Source organism: Kryptolebias marmoratus, linkage group LG19, assembly GCF_001649575.2.
Source record: "Kryptolebias marmoratus isolate JLee-2015 linkage group LG19, ASM164957v2, whole genome shotgun sequence".
NCBI lineage: Eukaryota > Metazoa > Chordata > Actinopteri > Cyprinodontiformes > Rivulidae > Kryptolebias > Kryptolebias marmoratus.
The window spans coordinates 19540588-19562083 of NC_051448.1; the positions used below are offsets into that span (position 1 = coordinate 19540588).

General features: G+C 39.9%; 1 protein-coding gene across 3 annotated transcripts in view; it reads left to right on the top strand.

The window, feature by feature from the left end:
* The window catches only part of fam49a (family with sequence similarity 49 member A), a 43611-nt gene that overhangs the window by 13343 nt on the left and 8772 nt on the right, over window positions 1–21496 (top strand). Inside the window, exons 1-3 of one of the 3 annotated variants that reach the window (XM_017409230.3) lie at window positions 3382–3475; window positions 12837–12892; window positions 19086–19165. In XM_017409230.3, the coding sequence (XP_017264719.1) occupies window positions 19096–19165 (70 nt within the window). In that variant the 5' untranslated portion in view covers window positions 3382–3475; window positions 12837–12892; window positions 19086–19095. Of the gene's footprint in view, window positions 1–3381; window positions 3476–12836; window positions 12893–19085; window positions 19166–19436; window positions 19517–21496 lie in introns of those variants that run through there. The other 2 variants (XM_017409229.3, XM_017409224.3) reach the window with 2 other exon arrangements.

Genomic DNA, 21496 nt, shown 5'->3' on the forward strand with positions numbered 1-21496 from the left:
GCCCCCTGGCCTGTGTCCATATTAGGACAAAACTCAGCCAACCTCCCTGCAAGCTGAGCTCACCCCCCTCAGCACGCCCCTGCTGTCACATTTGCTCCAGCAAAGAGAGCCTGAGGGAGACGCAGCTCCCCTAACCCAGTTCGGAGACTGTTTTCCTGGTCAGTCAAAACAACGGAGGGATTTTAAATATGGATGCAGAAAGTCAGGAAGAGCTTGGTTGTTTCTTTGTAATGGTCAGGTTGTTGTGTTTGATTCATTTGCTCAGTTTTATTAATCTCAAAAAGTGGTCTTTCCTGTATTAACATATTTAGTTTTGTCATACTGTAGAAAGTGTTTATGAAGGTAAAACAAAGGCTGCTGGTGTGGTGGGAATTTTCAGAATCTGTGTGAATCTTATGTTTGCATGTCTGTATGCAGGAGAGGTTTTGTAGACATTAATAAATTGGAAAATTGTTGGTGAATTCTTGTCAAGAAAAACAGGAAGCAGGAAAAAAAAAGCTTTCCATGTTATATGTTATCATTACTATAAAGGTGCTGGTGAGACGCCACCATTAAACAGAGTTAGTTGGCGCTTGCCAGTCATTTTCGTGAAGATTTTCCCCAGCAGAAGTTATTTTTGTCACTGGTGTTGATTTTTGGTTTCCTTACGTTTATACAAAGTTCCTTTTAGAGTAAATGGTTTGACTTAAAAATCACAGGGTTAGCACACTGATGGTTTCAACATGAAACAGACCATTTGATCACACATGAACACAGTGGCTGGTGTAGGCATGAATTTCAAGGTCAGGAGAATACTATGTCACAAAGTAAATACAGTTTTGCTTCTTTTGTTTGCAGCTGAAGCAGTGTCGTGTCTCACCAACACAAAGCTGAAGCCCATGTTCTTGATCACAGCCATAGTGCTCACAAATATTGCAAAATAAGTTATTTAAGTTGGGCACTTTCACCACATTTTGCGCTCTTAAGTCTTCTCTGCCTCTGCAGTAATGTTGTATTCAGTTAGATGGTGATATAAGGCTAAATTATTGTGACCATAATGAACATGAAAATAATTTAATCAATGTTTATTTTAGTGAAACACGTGGTTTTAATGTTAATGTTACACCGGTTTCACAGCCTTGCGTTGTTGCATTCTTGCTAATGTACAAATCTTTGCATCAAAATAAAATCTTTCTGCTTTATTCTCCCCCAACTTAGTGTAGTTATTGAACTAGGAATCTTCTTCACCTGTGTTTTATTTGTTTACTATAACAGATAAAATATGAAACAATTTGTATCTCACAGCAAAGCTTTTAATAACCAGATATAGACCAATTGGATCCCTGTCCAAACTGGGTCAAGTGTGCATTATTAATTAACTGTTGTTTAGCCTCATGTGGGCATCGCTGCTGACCTTGACACTGTAGTCATTGATGTGAGCTATTGGAGTGTGTGACCTCTGCAGGACTCAGGAGGAACACAAGCTGCAGGATTTACTCTGGTGAAACGAGTACTTAGAGGATCAGGAAATCTCAGAAAGGTCCTGTTGTCAGTGCTCTGGCATGACCGCCAGGTCAGACACAGACTCAGAGACTACTTCTGCTTCTCCTTTTGTTCACAAAGAATGTATTTTTAGTATCTGTCAGTCAGTCAATAGTGGTCAGCCAATGTTGTGATTGAGATTAAAGTTTAATTGGCTTGTAATGGCTCAGTAAAGCCAAACTCATACTATAGAGCTCTTTGTGAAAGCAGTTACCCCCATATTCCTGCTACAGCTTTGAGAACAAGAAGAATAAGCTGATTGAACACACAGGGCCTTTATCAACAATTTGATGATATGGCATTAACACCCACCAAGTTGTTTACACGACCTTTTCAGCTATCACTGAAATCTGCAAAACTGGCCATGCCTCTTTGTGCGAAAAGCAATTCCTTACTACCAAGAACAGTGATGTCAGGTGTGGCTGTGAAGCCAAAACCTCAGTTGTTGGTGAGTTGAGTTTCCAAAGATAAAGCTGCTAAAGACACAGTCATCGCAGAGTCTTCACTTATCCCAGTTTAATATATCATTATCCCCAAAGCCCTAAAAACACTAGATATTTCACACATAAAATAAATATAAATAAGAACAGGAAAAGTTATAAGGGTGCTGATACTATTGTGTTTTACCCCTGCTATTACTATGTGAGTACTAAGTTCCAATTTTATAACATAACCAGAGGCTAGTAGTTTGAATACAGGTAAACACAGAAAACTACCTGGAGACTATAGATGCAGTAATACACTGAGATCGAGTTATTTCATTGATATAAGCCACTGACTGGATATTCTGGATATTCTGGAGTCTTTTCTCTTCTGTCTTTAATCTGGAAAAGGAAAAACAATCTTCATTAATTTGATCTCATAACAGGTTATCTCGTAACCGCTAAACATTATATCCAAACTTTCCGCATCAGTAGCATATAATCACTGATGTCGTTGAAATGACATCGCTGCAGATCCTCCATGCAAAGAAGCCTTAACGTTCTGAAGTCTTGGGGAATGTTTTACCTGCTTCATGTAAGCACGGTTTGTGGAACAGTCGGGATGCTGCTCACTCTACCTGTCTGTGGTCGTAATGTTATGGCTGATCAGTGGATTTACAGAACAGTACAAACTCACTGTTGTCTTTTAGTCTTAGCAGCCTTCGTTTTAAACTGGATTACTGTGTTAATTTCAGTTTTGTCAGTTCTTTATTCTCACATCCGCTTTACATGGCACACACAACCACCTGAAATCTCCAATTCTCCTTCTTCATCACTTTCTGCTGTTTTGTTTAAACTACTTTTATCCTAGTTTGGAATATAAAATACAGTTAGAGCTTAAACTCTATTTTGTCTGGTTTGAGTTCACTTATTTAAATGTGGGCATCCATTAAAACGTGCTGTAACACAAGAATTCCCCTTTTTTGAAAGAAATTGCTTCTCACATTCTCATATGTGCAATAACGGCAGTTCTGCACTGAAACTTATCCATGAACATTTCTACTTGATTAAGAAATGACTCACTCTGCCATTGTAGCTGCTCTTTGGCTGAACCTTAACTCGTTTGTATGTCTTCACCTTCGTGATTTAACTGTCACGTCAAGTTAACGTGCTCGGCTGGTCACGAGCAGAACCAGATTCCACAAACTGCAGTTCAAGTCGAGCCAGAGTTTTCTGTCATTATAACACTTACCAGCACTTCCTGTTGTGTTTGTATTTGCCACTAGCCCACGAACTGAACTTTAATCATTTTATTCTCTTTATACGATCAGCTTGACTAAGGTGAACCCAGCAGATGTCGTAAATATATGTTGGTAAAGAGGAACTGGATTATTTACACGAGCAGTAATAGTGAAGTGATTGTGAACTCGCTCACAGGAAGCTGTGCTCAACTGGCATGAGAACAAAGGAACTTAAAAAAGGCTCTCACACGTCTCGGCACTCGTTCAGCAACGTGAGCATTTTTACTGGAGGTGAGTCGACTCGCAGGTTTCCTGTCTGAGTTATCGTTTTAGAATGGAGCTTTTTACTCGCTGAAGAGGGAATTCAAACATTTTCCTGTTTTTGTACTCATTGATCTGATGATTCTGTGCATCAGTCTTAAACTGAAGGTTAGAGAGGATGCATTTATAAAAACATTTGGTATTTACAGCTAAAATTTAGTTAAGATTAAATTGCCAGTGGTTAGTGGGGGTGTAACAGTACGCATATATTAAATTGTGTTTTAAACTGTAATTTCTATTGTTTTGAGTTTTTTAGAACTGATTCTGTTTGTATAGCTTGCTTTTTGCTGCTGCCCCTTGGCCTGGTCGTTGTCGTAAATGAGAATTGTTCCTCAATCAACTCACCCTTTTTAAATAAAGGTTAAATACTTTTTAAAATAAAATAACAATTCCATACCTCAGATTTGGGGGTATAGGTTTGATGTGATGGGAAGAAGAAAATTTTGGGTCATATTTTAATAAAATTTTAACACTCCAAAAAACACAGACATAAAAACAAATCAGTAGGGGGCTGTAAGGTGGGCGGTGCACAGCAAGGTAGGATTTGTCGACTAGTAGGTAAAATTTTCAGCTGGTGATAAAAATAATTGTCATATTATAGTGTCTTATTAACCTAATTAGAACCGTAAACTGTGTCCTACAGGTCATGTATCAACCAGCTGGATAAACTCCAAAACTAAAAGGTGTCTATCTTTGGTTAAGAAAGTAGTACGAAAAGGAGTGTTTGTGTCATTTTATCTGGCCTGAACATGATGCAAAATAAAAGACGATACAGAATAACATCTCCCAGTGTAGAAATATTAAATAAATAAAATGAGCTCCTCGGCTAGGTAACTGCTAGTATTCTGTTCATAGACAGGTGGGGCTTTTCAAACAGCATTTGAGTTGGAAAAAGAACGTTTTAAAGCATGCAAATTATAACCCCTTTGGCTTTCCATAGATCAGCTGTTTGCTGGTTGCACTCTCAACGTTTGTCGTGGAGCACCGGAAAACACAAAACCTTTCCATGTTACTAATTTGAAACAAACTGGCAGCTCTTCAGGCTGATGTGTTTCACCTGAACTTGAAATTCTTGCTTTGCTGTGGTGTAGAGTGCTTTAATTAGTATTTTCTTTTACTCCTTTTGTGATATAATGAGCAAAAAATAATGCTAGATTAGAATGGAGATCACTTGTGACTAACATGTTTTTTATACCTGACCTCCCACACTGGACGTTGACATATGTTTAGGGTGGTGCATACGTATCTCCATACTTTGCAAACAATCCGATTCAATAAAGACACACGAGTTTTAACCTGCAACCTCAGGATTACAAGACTGCAGCACTGACCACCAAACTACCGCAGCCCCATTAGCTTATCCACATGATCAACTATTTCATCAGACTTGGTTGCTTTGTTTGTTGCTGTCTAAACCAGAGCTGCTGCAGTTCTCCTCCTGAACAGTAGGTGTCACTAATGAGAGAGAACAGCGGAAAAACAGCAAAAGAGCTGTCCGTTAAAAGAAAAGTTTTAAATATAGTCTTCTTACACAAAAACTTTTTTTAGCTTCTCTGCTAATTTTTTAAATGGAGGCAAACCTGCTTGTGGGCTTTTCATGAAATACTAGAATCTGATTTTATTGGAATGAAGATGTAATAATTTGATGTGGATTGATGGATTTAATCTACCAAGATCTAGATTTAATCCCCAAACTGCATGTGCGCTCCACCAATCCAATTAGGCGCATGTGCATCTGTGAATCAGTACAAATTGGTTAATCTTGACATCCCTGGTCTATACCATGATGGTTCGATACAATATGTGTACCGCCATTGGTTAGTGACGTCTCTGTTTCCTGTCCCACCCTGCTAAAATTTCAGTGCCACGGCTCACTGAGCCGTTCTGAATCCATCATCCATTCATTAGCTGTTGCCATGCAGAAAAGAAGAAAGAGGCTCCAGACAAACGCACATATTCGATTACTTCCGGCAGGGTTGCGGCCCTTCGACCCGTTAAGCTCTCTTTGAATGTTAACCCTTTGAACCGTTGAAAGGTGTCTTCAGCAGCTTTTTCTTCTCCTCCACCCATCCTGTCACCTCATCATCCTTTTCAAGCTGCTGAAAGGAAACGTTCTTTACCATCAGTTGTGTTCACTATCCTATTCCCAAACATATGCTCAGTCCATCTCCTGGCTGGAAAATTTGAGCCGAAGGTCGTCTCACCTGGGACTTGTGGCTTACTCGCTCTTCATTGGCACAGCGGTACGTCAGCTGTTGTTGTGTGACCCGGAGTCATACTCAAATTGTGCATTTTCTAGTGGTCGCCATGATGCTCATTCATGTCAGTTGATTTATGGTTCAGTGCTGCGAACGTTGACATCCGTGGCTGTTCAGGACTCCTGTTCCCAACTATAGAGTGAAAATAATGAAAAAAGGTGAGTGACCAAGACTCTATAAGATGTGTTAAACTACAAAATTACATTTTCTTGGCAACTCCCTGTACAAGAGATAACCGTTGTAAAATTGGAATCAAAGCCTTTTTTTTTTTTTTTGGAAAATTAAATGAAGCATAAGGTTAACAATAGGTTTTGTCTAAATGTGGGTCACAGTCTGGTTTCCCCTCAGGACGAGTAAATGGTTTGACGGAGTGCAAAAGAGAGTTTAACAGTGCACATCATTTCTTTGTTCTCTTCAATGAAAAAGTCCAAAACAGTTTAGTGTCTTTGCCTTTTTGAGATGCGGGAGTGTGAGTTTTGATATTTTCTTGGAGGTATTTTCAAACAGCTTTGACATTTTTTTAAAAAAAGGTTGTTTTTCTCAAAACACATTTTGTTGATCTTATTGGAAAATGTCTTGAGGTCAACCAGAGATGGTGTGAAAAATTTACAAGACTAGAATTTCTTATCTTCAGCCCTGCGTGTTGCATCCTCGAATTATTACCATGCAAAACCTATTTTTTCCAGTTCCAGTAATTCTCAATGAAATGTATTAGTGCTTTGAAAATTCAGACATTTGCCTTTAATATTTTCTGTTTCAGTTTTAATGTCTGAGTCACGCAGCTATGTGGTGAGAGTGCAAGCAAATGGTACACAAAAGGAAGAGGTGCAGAGTATACTCTGAAAAGATTTAAATACAGTATACTCTGTCAATATTAAGCATAAATATGCTTTCTGATGTGCATCACATTCTGATATGCATTTTCTCTTTATACAACAGAATGCATATAATACTGTAAAAATCCTGCCGATACATTTTGCACTTGAAATGCCTCCCAAGGGAGGCGTCCAGTGGGCATCCTTACCTGATGCCTGAACCACCTTAACTGGCTCCTCTGGATGTGGAGGAGAAGTGGCTCTACTCAGAGGCCCCCACCCCCCCAAGATAACCAAACTTCTATATCCGTGATCTCATTCTTTCAGTTACTACCCAAAGTTCATTCACACAGCCCACACAATACTGCAGAAGACGCACCGATCCATCTGTCGATCTCATCCTCCATTCTTCCCTCACTCATGAACAAGACCCCGGGATACTTGAACTCTTCCACTTGAGCCATCTCTCTGTGTCTGACCTATCACCTAGGAACAAACTACCTTGGGAGACCCTCCTGAGGGCAAATGCCTCCAACAACATAGATCCCAGGATCATTCAGGCACACAAACTCCTCCACTACAATAAGGTAGCAATTCACGGAGGAGACTGTTTTGCACCGTGTGTTAAGATATTCCAAATTGTGTTTAGACATTTGCGTTTAAACTACTGCCATACCATGTCCTCTAGCTTTAGCACAGTGCTGAAGCTACATAATTTTATACTACTACTTTGGTGTTTTTTCTTTTTTTTCTTTTGTACTTTTTGTGCCAAACATACAACTACATTTAAATGCTGCAGTCAGAAAATCACCAAGGATTTTAAAGAAATCTGTGCAGGCTATCTCCTTTCACTGCATCAATGCACAATCATTAACGTCCACATCGAGATTCATTTAAGAATATGAGAATTTCAATAGCTCCAGCATGTATCCCCTATGCGCTCTGATTTACATTCTGTCACCTCTTCTCAGGGGAGTGTGACGGTTTACTTTGGTGTCAGACAAAAGTGACATGACATTAGTTCGGTTTTATGAGTGAAACAGGTGCTCTTTGGTTTCCTGTTATTGTTGGCCACTCTGTGAAAACACCACAGATTTTAAAGCTAGATAAATTCTGTGGGAGTGCAGTGTGTGGGTCTTTTGTCTTCTTGTGTAAACTGACTGTTAAAGTGTGACGTTTACCAGATTCTGCCACATTCAAGTATTTAGAGGCTGTTTACACATTGCTGTTTTTGAGTGAAGTAGTAGATTTTCTGCTGCGTTTCAACCATTCATGTACACAACAACAGCGCTTGTTTTTTCTGAAACCGAAGCTTTCTGAACCCAGGTCTCAGAGTGGAACTTTTTGGACCCTCCCATTTCCATTTTAAAGGAAGCTGCAACATGTGAAATCACACGAGGTCCACAGACGGCTGCAGTCCATAGCTGTTCTGCACGAGTAGATCACCAACTCACCCTTTTTCAACATGTAGCAGCAACCCAACCTCAGTGTCGGTCCAAACAAACTTCTGTGTATTCACCATTTTGGATGTAACTGTTTGCATGCTCCAGACTTTATGCACGCCTCGTTAAAAGCCTGGCATCAGTGCTGCCAGATATACGATAACAGCTTGTATAACATAGTCAAGTCCCCCTGCTTTTCTGTGCACATGTTCACCAATCACAAAACACAACTAATCTCACAACCTCCCCCCTCAAGAAAGCCCACCTCACTCAGCACATATGATAGTTTGGGTCAAAATGTAATAATTTTAAAGTGACAGTACGACAGGAAATGATGAATTATCTGACAATCCTGCCTGGCATAGAAACTACAGTAGATTCAATGAGCACAGCCATATCAATGTATCCATGTTTTTTTTTTTTGTTTTTTTTTGTTGATTTGCCACAATAAACATTAAAAAACACTAACATTTCCAGAGATCGTTCTCATGTAAACTGTCTTTCCATGTTGAATATATGGATGCAATTTCATTGGTTGTCTATTTTTCTGGCTGCTTTGACGCAAACAGATATGTTAGTTAGATAAAGATGCAAAACTGCAAAACACAAATTTACTTAGAAGCACACTGATATGGTACGCACGGCACATATTCTTTCATACGTAACTGCAAATAAATTGTGACATTTGTGCAACATTCCTGCAAATCATGCAATTTGTTTTATCTTTATTTAGTCACAAAGAGTCTGTAATGTGCCTAAATTTAATCAAAAATCTTTCTTTTATTTGTTCCCAATCAGTTGAGTTTCATAGGTCACCAAACCCTCCGAAAGTCATCTCACATTTCTTGCATTTTCTGACTCCAGGGAACAAAATTGAGAAGGGTTCAAAACGAGTTCTAGACGGCTGCGATGACTCTGTGGCTAAAGTTAACAGTCAGATTTGTTGAATATGTTCAAAATTCCAGCGATACCAGAGCAAGGCCCTGCAACTCACACGGGGAAAGTCTCAACCCCTACAAATGAAGACATTTTAGAAAGTCCCTCGCAAATCCCTGTCGCAATTTGCTTCCTGCATTTACAGCCCAGGACGATATAGGCTATGCTCCAGTTCCAGTTTACATGTGAATGATCTCCTGGAAATGTTATGAATTTTCCTTTGTTTGTGAAAATGTTACACGTTCATACTGTAATTTTGTGATCACTGTTTAGACGAGACGGGAAGAGACTACAAACCCACTGTAGTTTCCATGCCAGGTCTCTAGCAGCTGTGATTTTTGCATTTCAACAACATGTGCAGAAACTTTAGTTGCAAGTTGCAAGCATGAGAACAGTTTGATCCAAAATGGTGAATACACAAGTGTTCGTTTGGCCCGACAGTGAGATAAACAATGCTGGGGTTTTCAAACAACTTTCACTCTGAGACCTGGATGTAATAAGTTTCGTGTAGACAAACAGCCAAAACACAACAGAATTGTTCCATTTTTACTTAAAAACAGTGATGTGTAAATGGGGCCTGAGGCACTAATGTAACGACGACACACTCTTTGAATTCAGTTTGGATGCACCACTTGATTTCTGTGGGTTTTTGCATTCATGTCCTCATTAACATCTTCACACCTCTGCTTTCTGCCAATCTCTCTCAACCCAGTAGGTTTGGCAGCTACATTGCCAAATGTGACAGCAGCCTTTATTGCACATCTTCACTTTTTCACCATCTTGTTCCCTCCGGGGTTCCTCTCTTTTATGGTTCTCAGCTTCCCCCTATTTTAACGGATGTCTCTTCTGTCACCATGGAAACTGCTAGTTTTTAGGCAATACCTTGCAGGGAAAAGCATGGCTCGTGTGTGCTTCACGCAAACAGACTGTTCAAGTCTCCAGGCTAGTCTTTTTTTATTTCACCGGGGTTAGGAGTCAGGATCAAGTCAGGTCATCAGTTGTTATGGAGTCAACATAGACAAGTCAAAGAACCAGACAAGACAGCGATGTGGCCTTTTCTTTTTCCACTTTTGTTCTCTTCAGATAGGAGTAGAGGATTTTAGGAAATTAAATTTAAAAGCAGATCTTGTGGTCTTTAGAGACTTGAGCTAAAATTCAAAAGAGTTGGTCATTCCATAGTGCTACAAGTCAAGTCAACAGATGGAAAATGAGAACAAATGTTTGATCGCTCTGTCTTAGGGGGAGCAAGATCATTTAGGATGAGATGAAAATGCAGAACGGCGCACGTTTCAAAAATGTTTCAAATTCAACTTGAATCAACACTCCTGAAACCATGTTGTTGAATAAATGGCTACTGAAAGAAAAGCGTTCATATCACCATGTGTGTTATGCTTTTGGAGTCACAGGGAAATTCCATTCTTGCTCTCGATTGATATTTCCTGAAAAACATGTTTATTTTTTAAATGGCTGCATGCATCTCCCATCTACAGTGTCTGGCTCCACCACATGCTGGGATGATTGGCAGATTTACTGACTGAACGTGCTGGACTGACTGTGGGGCTGAATGTTATTGTTTCACTGAACAGCCGGCTTACTGGGATAACTACCTGGCTCTAGTCAAAGGCTGGATGGATAGATGGGAAACTGGATGACCTCCTCTTGGCTGGATATTCTTTTAAATTCTGAAATGAGGCGTGCAGGTTGTTGTTGTTATAAATAGCCTTCCTGGTTTAATTGCGGTAATCAGTTTCAGCTTCATTAAGTTGCCGAGTTGGCTGTCTGGTGACACCTGTCTGGCTGGAAAAACATCCCTCTCAGTGAACGGGAGCGAAGAAAACGAAGACAAAGGTAGTGGGAGAGGATGGCAAATGGAGCATAAAGAAGGTGTGTTTTAAAGAAAGAAAGAAGCTGGATGTAAATTGAAGATGGTTGGTTTGATTGCGAAGTGTCTGCTCTCCTCAGTGCGCAGTCTGTGCTGTCCACATGGTGTTTGGCAAATGTTTGCGTGTCTGTGTGTGTGTGTTCATGGATGTAGCGTGATGTGGTGAAAGCCACTCGTGTCAGGACCACAATGCTATGCCCATATATGGAGAGCATTTAGTGTCCCTGGGGACCATCCATCCTTCCATCCATCCGTCCATTTTGTTTATTATTATCTGAAAAAGTGTAAACTAGCTTGTGATGAACAACCTGCCTGTATGAATAATTACAGTTTCCATTGTAAGGCTCTATGAAATCTATTTTAGCTTGTTTTATAAAAAGTGTCTAATCATAAGGTGGATTTAAACAATTTTGAACACTTCAATAGAAAAATATAAAAGATGTTATGATTTCGACTTCAACAAAATAGCAAAAAATGTTTTAGTTCAAAAGCAAATTCTAACTTGTGCTTAACATTTCACTGCAAGTCATTTGCAAAAACAAAAATCTAACATTGCAGTTCTTTTGTAAATGAAAGCACCTCATGTTTTTATATGGGTAAAGAAGTCCTCCCTTTTGTGGAATAACAGTGCTTCACATATAAACTTTAAATTGACACTATCACAGGCATTTTAGGTTAAAACTATTGTAACTGTCTTTGTACTCATTGATAATGGCGTTCAGGACGCTGTGGTCACTCCTTTCTGTTGTTTTTGTTCCCAACGACGTTTGTTTTCCCCCCTGAAGTTGGGGAGCCTTCACAGCTGCTCCTGCGTGGATTAAACTGGCTGTGACGGAGGCTGCTGTTGGGTTTTGGAAACGCTTTACTTAAAATAGGCCTGGCTTTATTTATTTTATATCACGTTCTGCGCAGCTGCAACGTCTTTGATTAACTCTCTTCAGATGATGAGGTTTTTGTGACGGCTGAAGTAATGTTAGTTTACTTCCTCTTGTTTTGATGTGACTGTTCTGGGTCATCTCATATTGGCTTACGGCTCAAGGTGATGACAAAACTTGCAGAAAACTTGTTCTCCCAAATCATACAGGTGACACACAGCTGAGCGCGCTAATATTTACCCAAGCAAACAATGTGTGGCGCGCTAAACCCGTGTACTCGCTCACCTCTGCCTGTTATAGCAGACTGATGTAATATTTAATCAAATCTCACTCCTATCTTTCCTATTTTAGATGTCTATAATCACATTTACTCAGGTCACAATAAGGTTTACTGACCAGAATGGAAATTAAAGATCTCTACATTCACATTGTTACAAGTAGAAATGAAAATTTAAGATTTATAGGTTCAATTGTACTTGTAAAAAATACGTTTATGATATTTGGAAAACCTTAAAAAATTAAAGGGTTTTATTCTTTGTTTTCATGGTCATTCAGGACATAGTTCACAAACTAGTTGGTGGAAATACAGAGGCTTGTATACAGATTGACTCTGTTTTATTGCTGCCACTTGTTTAAAATCATAGAAAGTTAAAAGTCGGATTTAAAGTCTCAGCTGCAGTCAAACCGATTTAAACGCTGAAGATAATCTTGTTTCTTTTGTCTGCTTTCGCTGGCAATAAATGTCCGACTGGATGAGCACAGCCCTTTCAAAATATGACTTTGTGTCTTTATTGTGTGCTCTGATGCTGGAGGCGGTTCCAGGGGGCCGCGGTGACCGTCGGCAGCCGCAGCTTGTCACAGGTTATTTAATCCTCCAGCGAACACGCGGCAGACAGAAGCTTCATCAGCTCTCTTTGACATGACAAACAAGAGTGTAGATTTCACTGCTGAATAATTCAGTGGTGTGTGTTTATGGGGTTGTATTTGTTTATTGATCGCTTCTTAGCAAAAAAGTTAATGAGAAAGTTGATTCCCCAGTTGAACAGCGTGTTTGTAAAGGCACAGTATGGTTTTATTTTCACACAGGTAAGTAAATGTTATTCTTTTTCTTCTCCTATTTCAGAAACAAGAAGAAAGCGAATGATATAGACAGCAGCTTGAGGTCCTCCATCGGAGAAGGTACGTCTCACACAAGCCACGGCGTACAAAGAAGAGACTTTATTGTTGCAGCCTGCCGCATCAGTGTTTAATTATGACCACAGTTTAAGCTGCTGCAAAGCCACATTAGTCTGCTAACAATGACGTGGTTTAGATTATTTTAGCTGGCTTTAGCCTGCACCATTATTCTCACAGAAACCTTTTCTCAAAAGCTGTCACTTTGTCTTCCTGCAGGTTTTTAAAAAAGAAATGCTGTGCTGTCTTGAAATTGACCTGAACACATGTGTCACTAAAACATACAATCATGGTGGGGTGGAGGAAAGTCCAACGTCTGTCAAGTCTAGGGTTTTATGTATCCAGACATAATCAAAATGATTTGGTCTTTACCAGGTTCGAAAAGTATTATAGTATCCAATTCTACCATGTTATTTAATATGCAAAAATAAAGCCAAAAAGGAAAAGCTGTGTGTGAAAAAACTAAGTCCTCCCTCGCTGCTTCCTCAGGACTTCAGAGCTTCAGTATCAGTCAGGAGCTGCTGATCAGATGTTGATGATCTGATCATCAGCTAGAAAAGTTTTGCCACTTTGCTGCTCTGGAGCAAACAGGTGTGTGTTAACACAACGCCAATAAGGAAAAACATCAGCAATGACCTTAGAGAAGCAGCTGTTGCTGCCCATCAATCGGGGAGGGGTCAAAGGTTATTTCCAAACTATTTGGATTTCATCAGTCTACAGAGAGAAAGATTATTCACAATTGGAAAACATTTAAGTCAGCTGCTAATCTACTCAGGAGTTGAACATCCCAGCAAATTCACCCCAAGGTCAGACTGTGCAGTGATCAGAAAAATGACTCTACAGGCCTCAGTTGGCGGGTTAAAGGTTAAAGTTCATGACAGAAAAATTAGAAAAAGACGGAACAGGTGCGGCTTGTTTGGAAGGCTCTTCTCTCTAAAACAACATGGCCGCACAACCCAGGTTTGTAAAGTTTCACCTGAATGAACCACAGGACCTCTGAGACCAAAGTAGAGATGTTTACCCATAATGCAGAGCAGCATGTTGAATTATGTTTTGTACTTAGTTTTTCACATACTGTTTTTTCATTTTAAATAAATAATAACATGGTGGAATCTGGATTTATATATTATGCCCATGTCTTATTTGTCATCCTTACTCTTCAATTTTTCTTCTCTAATGGTTTTTCTAATGTATTATTTTCAGACGTGTTAACTTTGCATGTCACCGGGTTTTCCACTAAAATACCTTCTTATTTGGTGTTTTCTATAAGTAGAATTCTCCTTCAGTTCAACTAACTGACGGTAAATAGTCAAGGAAACAGGAAAGTCAAGCTTCTACTTACTGTCTAGGCTGTGTGAATGAACGGCTGTGAAAGAGGAACTGATGGCATCAGAAATTTCCCTTCCCTGCGGCATTAAGACAAAGTTCTCATGAAGCAAAGTGTTTCACGCTTCTGGAAAGCTCAGCAGATATTCAGCCTCTGCTCTTCTTGTCACAGTTTATTACCCACTCCTGCAAATAGTTCTCAGACTCAAGTCTGCAGTTGAACTTTGAATTACACCGGATTATATCACGTAAGAGACAAAAAAAACATTCGTTTTCATGTGTTTTTGCTCCCATGTGTTCTCATGTGGGACTTCTCTTCATGAGTATTTCATAACAAAATTAAAGGTTATAAGAAATAAAAATAATTTAAAAAATTATACCACCTCCTCTGATACTGTTTTAGCATTTAGTACATATAGTATGTGATACATTAGCTACAGGATATAAATACAGTTTCACATGCTTTAAGTTGCCTGTCCAGTGGATAAACCCAGCTGTAGCTGATTTGGTAATCCTACGTCACAACATGATGAAGAAAGCTATTTCTGTTGTGTAATGTACTCTGGTTGCTATTAATAGGTTGACAAACACGGCTTACTGCAACACAAAGAGCAGCATTGTTGGAATAACAATTTATGAGTCACAAAACTCCATGGATACAAGTACAGGGAGAAACAAATATGGATCCATAGGTTTCTCGGACGTTTCACAGTCAAATCAGTTTGGCACGAAGAGTTGGACAAGATTAGACAAAAATAACCTCTTAAAGGGATGTTTTTGCCTGTTCTGAAGTGGTGTTCTGTGTAAAAGTTGTAATTCAGACAAGACTGACGAGCTAACAGCTAGTCTGAACGCAGCTAAGACCAACGAGGCTCCGGGGTTCAGATAATTGTACAGGTTCATGAAAAAGCTTCAGTTCAAGTTCAGCTTTAAATTGGTTATTTCACACAACTTTATTGGTTATTTTCAAGCTCAAACAGTAGCAGCAGCTGGCTGTAGCACTTCAGATGCAGCCTGGGGTCACTTCTGGCAAGAATATTATACTTTTGCAAGATTGACGGCGGTGTAAAAGTTTAGATGATAACGCTTACATGACCCACCATGACGTTCTGTAGTTTGGTGTTTGACTTGGTTCCACTCGTTGATGCGCTCCAAGTGGGGCTTTACGCTGCTGTTAAGGTTCATTTGGCAGAAATCTTACGATATTCCTGCTGAAAGTGCTACAGCTAGCTGCTGCTATTTGCACTTATAAATAACCACACAATTCTATTCAAATCACCACATAATTGGAAACTGATAGCAGGGTAAAGGTTTATAAAAATAGTGTTTTCTGCTCAGAATTAAACTCTTATTTGTCCAAACTGAGGCTGTTCAGAGAGCTATCTACAACAGGTTGGATATTTATTGCTCGTAACCTTCTACAGAACCCCACTTCAAATTGACCTATGTATCCCTTCTAAGTTTTCTGATTATTATTCTGTTTCCACTGAACATCCCACTTATGGTTTCATTTCCATATCGGGTTCTTGTGAAAGAAGAAATCAAAAAGGTTCTTCTGGGCTGATTGTTTACCTCAAACGCAAAGGGGGAACCAAACCCACAGCGGCTGCCACATCTATAGTAGACTGGCATGTTTGGTACGAGTGCAGTCAAGTGACAAGCCCGTGCCTAACATCATCAGTTAAATGGCAGCTTCACCTTTTTTGTTTTCAGAAGCAAAACTATTGAATTCCCTGTAGTTTCCTCTATCTGGACTAAGGAGCTAAATCTGTACTATAAGAAGCTCTTTAAATAATTTTTAAGAGTCAAGAAAAATTATGTGAAATTTAAAAAAAAGGTGCATGTTTTCATTTCGTCACGTGGTCCGTGTTCACTGGCAGGCATGTTTAGAGAAGTCCTTGCAACGTTATCTTTGGTACAACTTTCCCTTTTAATGGGAAATGGGCACTTAGGGGTAGAAAAACCTGTATTTGTTTAAGAAGTGAGCCTGTAGAGGAACTTGTAGCTGCAGGTTAAGGTTTCCCTACAAAAAAAAAAGAATTAATCCCCCACTGCACATGTAGCAGCTCGTTACCACAGTCTGGCTTTAGTCTTCACCAGTGGAGTGGAAAAGTGAATGAACACTGCCCCCTCCTGGTACGTCCATTTCACTCAAATCTAGTAATCAGATTTGTTTTAATGTGTTTAAATTTCCCACGGTGAAAGCATCTGGAGCAAGGAAGCTGATGCACCCTGTTTTTTTATTTTTTGTTTGTTTTGGTGACGAGTGAACGATGAGGGATGAATTCGGCGGCGGGGAAATGGTGGACAGTTTGTCGCCGGCGGTGCAGTGTGATCATCATGTGCACGCTGCAGCACAGCGTCTCTTTTGTTGTCACTTCGCCCCCTCTTAAATCAGCCCTGTGACATACTCCGACCTCCAGCTTTTACCGTAAATCCCAACCTCGCGTTACACTTCTGTAAAGTTTAGAACCTGCTGTGATTACAGAGTTTATGACCACCCTCCACTCCTGGGGACTTTTCTCTGAAAATTACTACCTAGCTCCTGCTCTTTGCCTCCAATAAAAGCTTCATTGTGCGCAGCTGTAATTTAGAGGCGCGTCTCTGTATTTTGCTGTGTTTAGAAAGGCGTGAATCCAACGGAGCAAAGAAACTGGTTCAGAAGCTCTGCTGGGTTTTTCTTCAGGAACAGTGGAAGGACATATTGCCTTCTTGGTTTCCTTACTCACCAGGAAACTCATACTTATTCACATAAAGTGTAGAAGTTCACTCGAGCAGTGTCATTGTTAAAGATGCTTTAGTCCAAACACAGTTTTATCTGTAAAATGAAGTGAGAATGAATAAAAAGCACATCAGATTTGTTTTTAAATAACTATTCTAGCTGAAAGGGTCTATTATTGTTGCAGATATGAAGATGATAAATTAAGAGCTCAAAGAACAGTTACTGCCTCTTCTTTAGACCCCCTAACCTCAAACATCACAGTGGTGACTGAAACATGGCTTCCTGTCCTGTTTATCAAATGCACATCTGCAACATTAAGGCCCCGTTCAGACCTGGCGCTACATATCAGTCTTGAGGGATTCAATTGCAAGTGGACAGCTCTGATTGAGGACGTTCACACCTGGCAGTAAAATGCGTACACCAGAATTTTCTGGGGCATACATCAATGAGCAACACACAGGACATCAGTTTATTTATAAAGCGCCGATTCACAACAAAAGAACTGCACAAAAAAAAAAAATTGCTGAAATCATAAATCTAATTGAGATCCACATTCAAATCTAATTATAGCCAATTTAATACTTCTTATTACTTATCATTACTGTTCTGACATAACTCAGTTCAAAGCCAATCTGAGTGGCATTTTTGAGCAGTTATCTCTTGGTGAGACTAATTACCTAACAGGCTTGATATGTGAGAATTAAAACGAGCCTACAGTGACGAGTGACTTCACAGAGCTCAGTGTCAGAGCAAAGACTGAAGGTTTTAAAACTTCTGGTTCAGGACCGATTGTGTTCAGACTACCTGACAAAAGGTCCAGAACACCTGGATGGAGTGAAGACGGTTTCAGCGCACATTGAGGTTGTTCACACCTGTTTAACACCGATCAATCACAATCAGATGGATAAGGATGGATTTTAGCACCAGGACCAAGGCCCTGTTCACATTTGTTGCTAATTTCAGTCTTTAGCTGTCCGACTGTGATCACATGGAGCTAAATACAGGTATGAACTCCCTCGATGCGCACTGAAAATGTTTTCACCTAAACCACCATCAGAGGGGGTCTGGACCCCTTGGATCCACAGGCTGAACAGCAGTTCATCCTGATCTTCCATGTAGGACCTCCTCATGAGCTGAGGTGACCCCACGCAAGCACGTGTCCCAGAATTAAAAATTTTAAAAAGCTGCTCAGCCGCAGCTGATTAAAGATAATTAAATAGAGATCTTTGGGAATATCCTGAAAAGATATATAATTTACAGCTAAAAGTTTAAATGAGCTGTTTATTAGAATCCCTCTTAACAAAAAGGTCTATTTTGTTGGGATTTTATTCATCGAAGTGGATTACAGCATGTTGTTTAGCTGGTTTAAAGTTTTGTTTTAATTGTTTTGGAGCTGTTGGACAGTAGCTGTGGTCCCTGTAAGCCAGTGGTATCCACACCTGGTCCTGGAGGACACTATATCCTGCAGGTTTTAGATATTTCTCTACTCTTCAGCAGGTCTTCAAGTTCTACAGAAGCCTGTTAATCACTCAGTCATTCAAGTCAGGTGTGTTAGAGCCGAGAAACAACTAAAACATGCAGGATAGAGGCCGTCCGGGACCAGGATTGGACATCACGGTTGTAATCTGTAATAAGCTGAGAACAGCATTATGCAGCATTAGATTCACCTAAACAAACACATAGCTGATGGTACTGGAGCTCAACAAAAAAGCTACTCAAATAGCTCTCAATCATGTTAATGTCCAAATAATAATATAGTTCAGCTATCTGAATGTGTTGAAGCACCTGCTGATGTCCCGTTTGTTGCTGTCAGTCATCTGTGTTGGTGACTGACGTCCTGTCACGTTTTGGGGTTCACGTTTTCTTCTGAACAAAGGCTTCAGATGTGACAACCTGAAGTCGGGTAACCTGAAAGGAAATCTAACAGTAAAGGAGAGTAGGCCCCAAAAGACACATTGTACCAAAATAGCCTGTTTTATTGTCTCAAATACATTTAAATGATCTTAAATGCACTTGTAAAGTAGATAAATCAAACCAGCCTTTGTTGGGTTTGAGTCACACTTTAACAGACTGTATATATTTTGTGTGCATAAACTGTATGTATTAAACTTCCTGTCTGTATTTTTTTTAACTCTGTATTTTGACCACCAGGTTTGCTGGAATGGGTAACTTGCTAAAAGTCCTAACAAGAGAAATAGAGAACTATCCGCACTTTTTCCTGGACTTTGAAAGTAAGTCTGTCTGACCAGCGGCGCAGGAGCGAGGTGTGGGGAGAGGAGAGGAGATGTTTGCTTTCTGTCAGCTGCTCTCCATGACAAACCCAACAAACTTTCTCTTTTTTTTTGTCTTTGTTTCTCTTTCGCTGCTTTCCTTCAGTTTCCTCTGCGTGGTTAGGACCTCCCGCTCTGTCAGCTCCGTTCAGATAACTCTCTGTGACATTTTAACATCAAATACTTCCTCTCTGTCCTCTTTTTCTTTTTTCTTTTTGTCTGTCTCTTGCAGAAACCAAATGGGGAATCTGTTAAAAGTGCTAACTTGCACAGAGCTTGAGCAGGGGCCAAACTTTTTTCTTGACTTTGAAAGTGAGCAGAACTTCTTGCTGAACGCCTTTTCCTTTTCCCTGATTTTTTTTTTTTTTTTTGTCCTCTAGTCTGGTCAGGGGTCAGCTCATTCAACAACTGAACTGTCGTCCTGTTGAATCTCTAACGCAGGGGGTTCAAATGTTTCCAGTGTGACACGATCAACCAGGCTTATCCTCAGAAAAATTAGAAATTTAGAACATCAGAAATTTATTTTCCTGGCATTTGCAGCAAGGCTGGGAGAGTGTTTGAAGAGTCCAAAATCAGCAGTTTTTGAGGACAATATGTGAGAATTTTTGCCTTTTTCGAAGGACTGGGAGAGTCACTGTCAGATAATTCTTCAACAAGTAAAAGAATACCAGCAGAGCAGCAGCTGTTCTCCAGGAAACTACGCCACGTGCGTTTGTTTATTTCAAATAAAAATAGAAACACGGTCTACGCTAAGCCTGACGGAGGTCACTTCTGTCCGAAGCGTGACACAACTGCACATAACTTCTCTACTATCAGCTGCGATCCTTAAGTTTTATCCTTGCTAACCAGGCGTGGAGCGGGCTCAGCCTTCCTCTTTTTGTCGGTTCTTTTCTCGTACCTTGCAGCATCCATCATCCGTTTCCTGGAAAACGAGAGCTCTCGTCCAACCAGTGGTGTTACAACAACAGCGCTCGCTTGCTCAAAAATGTTTGCGCCCATGGGTCGAGGAAAAAAAATCATCAAAAACAAACTCTTGGAGGAAGAAATTCACCATTTATTGGAAACAAAATGACATTTGGCAGATCAGAGACAACACAGGGACTCGACTAGGCAAACGTTTACAAAATATTTTGGGTCATTCAATGAAAAGTAGCCAGCGAAAATCCGGCTGAATGAAGGTTTTTATACGGCGATTTTCACCGGCTGCCAGCTACTTTTGAACCCCCTGCTAATGTTGCCTCTGAGAGCTTTTAATCACGATTAACACCATCACGGTTTTAAAGTAGCGCTCTTATTGTTTGGGCTTGAAGAATGAAGCTGACCTTTGACCCGAGCTGTCTGCATGAATTCTCCTGTGTGACACATTTCTTACATGTGGCCCAGTTTAAATACTAACTCCTGATTTACTTGACCTTTTTATATATTGCATGAAACACCGTTTTTATTCCCGTCCTTGTTTCGTTGTTCCACAGATTTTATTCAGTCGCCAACTAGAATCAATAAACTGCAGCAAAAAAAAAAAAGCCTTTCCTATTTCATCAGTGCAGTAACATCAATAATGCTAAAATAGACAAATGGATCTGCTCTTGAGACGAGAAGAGAAAACACAATACACCCCCGCAGTGGCATTTCAGCTGCTCCCAACCTGGGGCTTTGTTTATCCACGAAGAAGGAAATGATGGTTTTTGAAATGCAAAACAGAACCCAGACAGAGTTTTAATGTCAGTGATTCTCTATATTTAGAGGCGCTCCAGCAGAAGATGGTCAAAGCCTTTTAATGCAGACATGGTGCAGCTATGTAGGGACGATAAAACAGAGCTGAGTGCATTCATAATTCTAAATTAAACTAGAATATCACCGTTCATTCATGATGCTGACGGTGAGTCTGTCATTACATCTGTCAGCTTTGCTTTTTCACATTAAAACCCTCAAAGGAGACCTTCAGATGGATTCTTATAAAACAAAGCGTTCAGCTCTGGCCTTTACTCGTTCACACATTTCTTATGCTAATTTTATTTGTTCTCTTTTCTCAGTCTCTAAATCGACAAAGACACATCTGGAGACTTGCTTGTCGTAAACAAAACGCCATATTGTTTGGGATGCCAGCAAACGCCTCGCTGCACAGTGATATTGATTATATTTCTTTATATATTCCAGCTTAACAGAAGTAAGAAACATCAGTACCAGCAGACTACATATCTAGCCTTCCAGCTGATACTTTGGGAAAAAAAATATAGATGAAAATCATCGCTTTGTGGTCTTAAAGATTATCTTAATGGGTAAAATTATTAA